The sequence below is a fragment of the Fonticula alba genome, assembly GCF_000388065.1.
Source record: "Fonticula alba strain ATCC 38817 unplaced genomic scaffold supercont2.7, whole genome shotgun sequence".
NCBI classification, from domain to species: Eukaryota; order Rotosphaerida; family Fonticulaceae; genus Fonticula; species Fonticula alba.
This window is the reverse complement of record NW_009242977.1, coordinates 473,675-478,104: the sequence shown is the minus strand read 5'-3', so window position 1 is coordinate 478,104 and position 4,430 is coordinate 473,675. Positions and strand designations below refer to the sequence as shown.

The window sequence follows — 4,430 nt, the reverse complement described above, 5'->3', positions numbered from 1 at the left end:
CCCCCCCTGCCGACGAGATCCGGTAGTGTAAGAAAGAGAGAGAGACACCAACGCCCATCATGTCCACCACTGTGCCTGTCACCTCCCCCTTCGAGACCCCGGTGCCGGCCGTCGCTGAGGCCCCCGTCGCCGCCCCGGCCGAGGGCCCGGCTGCTGCTGCCTCGGTGCCGACTACGGCGGTGGTCGACGCCACCGTCCCGGCCTCCGGTGCCGAGAACGACCTGGCCTCCTCGGAGAATGCCGCGGTGCGCACCGGGCATGCCTGCCCCTTCACCTTCATGCCGCTTGCCCCTGCGCGCCCCGCCAGCCATAAAGGGCCTCTACATACTCACACACACACACGTATGTACGCGCACGCGCACGCATACGCGCATGTAGCCGATGAGCGATGACGATGCCGACGATGACCTTTCTCTCCTGCAGCAAATCCAAGCCCAGCAGGTTGTGGCCTCCGGCTCGGACCCTTCCCTGCCGAAGGATGCTGCCTCGACCCCGCCCATCCTTTCGCAAGGTGTGTTGCCGCTTTGTCGCGCGTCTCCTGGCCTCTCTTCTGTCCCTCCTCCCTTTTGGCCCGTCCCATTGACTTCGCCCTCATGCCGCGCCCTTTCCCCCTCCCTCCCCTGCCTCTCCTGGACAGCCGAGCGCGAGGAGATTGACTCGCGCTCGGTCTTCGTGGGTAATGTGCGTTTCTCTCCGTCCTCTTCCGCCCCGCCCCCCCGCCATCCCCTGATGTGCTGGTGTGGACATCGGCACCCACTCCCCAGGTACTGACTCCGTTGTAGGTCCACTTCGACACGACTCCCGAGGAGCTGCACGGGCTCTTCTCGCCAGCCGGGACCGTTGTTCGCGTGACCATCCTCTGTGACAAGTTCACCGGTCGCCCGAAGGGGTACGTGTATACACACACACACACACACACGCGCGCGCGCGCGCGCGCGCGCGTGCACTTTGGCCCCCGCCCTCCCGGTCCCGATGGCCTCTGACAACCGCGCCCTGCCTTCCTGACCTCGCGCCCCTACGTGCAGCTTTGCCTACATCGAGTTCGAGTCGACCGAGAGCGTGGAGCGGGCCCTCAGTCTGACGGACACCCTGCTGCACAGCCGGAAGATTCACGTCACTCGCAAGCGCACCAACACCCCGGGCATGTCGGCCTCGCGCGGTGGCCGGTTCATGATGTTCCCCGGCGCGCCCTTCATGTACGGCGGGTACATGCCCTTCCCGCCGGGCTTCCGCGGTGGCCGTTTCGCTGGCGGCTCCCCGCGCGGCCGCTTCCGCGGCGGTGTTGCCGGTGCTGGCTTCCGGTACGTTGCGCTGCGCTGCGCTGCGCTGCCTTCACTCTTCTTCCCTCGACGCCCCGGTCTCTCCTGCCATTGCCCTTCTGTGTCCAGCTCCTTTTCCGTGACCCGGTCCTGTATGCTAATCCTCCCCCTCCTCCTTCTCTTCCTCCCCGCCATCGTCATGGATTCCTGTTGCGCGCTCGCACACGCGCCTTACAGCTCCCGCCGTCCCTCTTAAGGCGCTGCCTTGGGTACCACACCGAACACGGTGGCCGGGGCACGGACGCGCGCGTGCGCCCCGTCCCTCGACGCACAGGGCCTCGGGCCCTCTTTCCTCCCCAGCCGGGAGACATCCTGGGATGCCTTCTTTGCCCCTTGTCCCCGGGCCCCACACTTGTCGGCGCCGGGGAATGTCCTTGCCTCTCATCAAAACACTGCAATACACAGACACACACAGACACACACACACACACACACACGCACACGAGCACGTCAGGCTCATGGAGTCGTGTGTGGGGATTTCCCCCTCCCCTCTCCCCCTCCCTCAACAGACATGGCAGCTGGACAAACAGGACAAGGGCATGGGCTGGGTGGTGTCGATTGCCTCGCCATCGGGGGGCGGGGTGCAAAGGGGAGGGGCGGGGAGTGCACATGCTCAGGCAAGAGCGCACGGGTGGAAGGAGAGGGTGGCCTGCCCGAGGCCATATGCACGCGGTGGGGGGCCCCGCTTTTGCGGCCTCGGCCGGCATCACTGCGGCCAGTCCGAGAGGAACTCCCGCACATGCCGGGCCACCTCGACCGGCTTGTCGAAGGGAACCCAGTGCGAGCAGCCCGGGAGGTAGCGCACACGCACATCCTCCACAAAGCGATCCAGGCCCTTGGACAGCTCGATGTTCAGAGCGATGTCATTCTCGCCCTGGTGGCGGGCAGGGGGGGGGGGGGGGGGGGGGGGGGGGCGGGGGGGGGGGGGGGGGGGGGGGGGGGGGGGGGGGAGGGGGAGTCAGCGGTGGCTGGCGCGTGGCAGCGGGGAAGGCAGGAAAAGGGGAGGAGCAGACAGCGGAGGAGGCCCGCTAGGGCCCCTCGCCAGTGGGACGGGCGGCCGGTGCAAGGGCAGAGCAGAAGGCAAGTCTCACGTACCCAGACAACCATGGTCTTGGTTTGGAGCTTCTGCTCCGGGCCCGGGAGCCGCACGCCGCCGAACACCTCCGGACCGACCAGCGGGCTGAAGATCATGTCCCACAGCTGGCAGCGGTAGTAGTTCAGCGCCGCGGTCAGGGTGCCAGAGGAAGACATGACATAGCGGTACACCTTGAGGTCGTCCTCCGGAAGCGGGCGGTCCAGCTGGCCGGTCTGGGGGTTGAAGGTGTGCAGCATTCGGTTGAGGATGGTGAAGTTGGTCAAGCGCTCCAGCGCCTCAGGCAGGTAGGGAATTGAGAAGAGCAGAATGTAGAAGGACTGTGGCGGTGTGCGTGCGCGCGTGTGTGTGAGAGAGAGAAAGAGGAAGAGAGAGAGAAAGAGGAAGAGAGAGAGAAAGAGGAAGAGAGAGGAAGAGAGAGGAAGAGAGAGGAAGAGAGAGGAAGAGAGAGGAAGAGAGAGGAAGAGAGAGGAAGAGAAAGAGAGAAAGAAGAAAAGAGAAAGAGAGAAAGAAGAAAAGAGAAAGAGAGAAAGAGAAAGAAGAAAAGAGAAAGAGAGAAAGAGGAGGAGAAGGAGGGCAGGGAGATATGGAAGGAGTGGCGCAGATAGTCGGGGGAAAAGCGGCCAAGAGGACCGGACAACCGGCAGAGAGACGCACCCGCTTTAGCTGGTCTGAGGAGCCGAGGATTTCTTGGAAACGGCGCGGGTGCGGCGAATTCAGGATCACCAGGCGGTTGACCAAGTCCGGGCGAAGGTAAGCCGTATCCCTGCGGCAGTGTGTGGAGGGCAGGGGTGTGAGCTGAGGCACGGCGGCGAAAGGGACGCGAGAAGGGGAAAGAAAGGCAGGAACTGGCGAGGACCGAGCGCCTCGCCGAAGGGCCGGCGCCAGGCAGGCACCCGGTCGAAGCACGGGCCCGCATGTGGCCGGTCGGCGCGACGCACCAGGACACCAGACCGCCCCAGTCGTGGGCCACCACGCAGCAGGGGCCGAGGCGCTCGCGGCGCTGGATGGTGGCGATGGCCAGGGCCAGGTCACGGGAGAGGTCAATCCGGCGGAAGGCAGTGAACCCCCCATCGGTGGGGCTCGGGCTGAGATGGTACCCGCGCAGATCGATGGCGACGCAGGTGAAGCCGCGGCTGGCCAGCAGGGCTGGCCGGGCGGCCGCACCGTCCGGGCCCTCCTCGTCGGCCTGGCGGCTGAGCTGGTCCATGAGCGCGTCCCAGGAGAACCAACACTCGGGGAAGCCGTGGACAAAGAGCAGCCACGGGGCCCCGGGCGCCCGGGACTCCGGCGACTGCCCGCCGCGCACGACCATGTGCAGGATGTTCCCGGAGGAGCCCTCGATGCGGAGGTGCCGGTCGCCCGGGCGCCCAGCGCCGGTGATGGCCGCCCGGCCGACCGCCGCCACCGACGGGTCGGTTTCAGTGACCACATTGTAGCGCGGGTCGAACAACCGCCGGAAGGCCTCGCGCGGGGAGCGCAACACAAAGACCGCATAGTACACAATGCACCCGGCCAGGAAGGCGGCCGCCAGGCCGGCCAGGGGCAGGTACACCGCCGCCGCGACCAGCCCAGCCACAATCTTGCGCGGGTGCGTCTTCAGGGTGGCTGGTGCGACGCCGGTCGGCCGACGCTCGAACGCCGATGGCACGGACATTCGCAGGGGAGGGGGGGGAGGCAGAGAGGGAGAGTCCGCCGATACGAGTGAGGGGAAGTGGGACAGGAGGGACCAGGGGGGGGGGGAATGGCAAAGGGGGCGGCTTGCAGGAGGGGGGCAGGGCAGGAGGGTACTCTCCGGGAGATAGGGGCCGGTGGAGTTGCCTCGCACAAATAGCCCCTCCCCCCGGGCGATCTCGCCACAAGAACGCGGGGGGGGGGGGGGATATGCACACGGGGACGCAGCATTCACACACACACACACACGCGCGCGCGCGCGCGCACACGCGCGGCCTCAGTGTGCGGGAAGCAAAATCCCGACGCGCCGGCCAGCACACGCCCACGCCGGCCCGGCAGCCCCC

General features: G+C 66.8%; 2 protein-coding genes across 2 annotated transcripts; one reads left to right on the top strand and one right to left on the bottom strand.

Annotated features, from left to right (window-relative positions):
* On the top strand, window positions 1-1,741 carry H696_04300 (hypothetical protein). Its single transcript, XM_009498178.1, has 6 exons — window positions 1-245; window positions 379-511; window positions 638-681; window positions 783-889; window positions 1,026-1,301; window positions 1,497-1,741. The coding sequence occupies exons 1-6, from the start codon at window positions 60-62 to the stop codon at window positions 1,513-1,515; spliced, it is 765 nt and encodes a 254-aa protein (XP_009496453.1). The 5' UTR covers window positions 1-59; the 3' UTR covers window positions 1,516-1,741.
* Window positions 1,742-1,859: 118 nt separating this feature from the next.
* H696_04299 (hypothetical protein) lies at window positions 1,860-4,168 on the bottom strand. Its single transcript, XM_009498177.1, has 4 exons — window positions 3,354-4,168; window positions 3,070-3,178; window positions 2,415-2,732; window positions 1,860-2,193 (listed from the first exon to the last, which is right to left on the bottom strand). The coding sequence occupies exons 1-4, from the start codon at window positions 4,067-4,069 to the stop codon at window positions 2,026-2,028; spliced, it is 1,311 nt and encodes a 436-aa protein (XP_009496452.1). The 5' UTR covers window positions 4,070-4,168; the 3' UTR covers window positions 1,860-2,025.
* Between the last annotated feature and the right edge of the window lie 262 nt (window positions 4,169-4,430).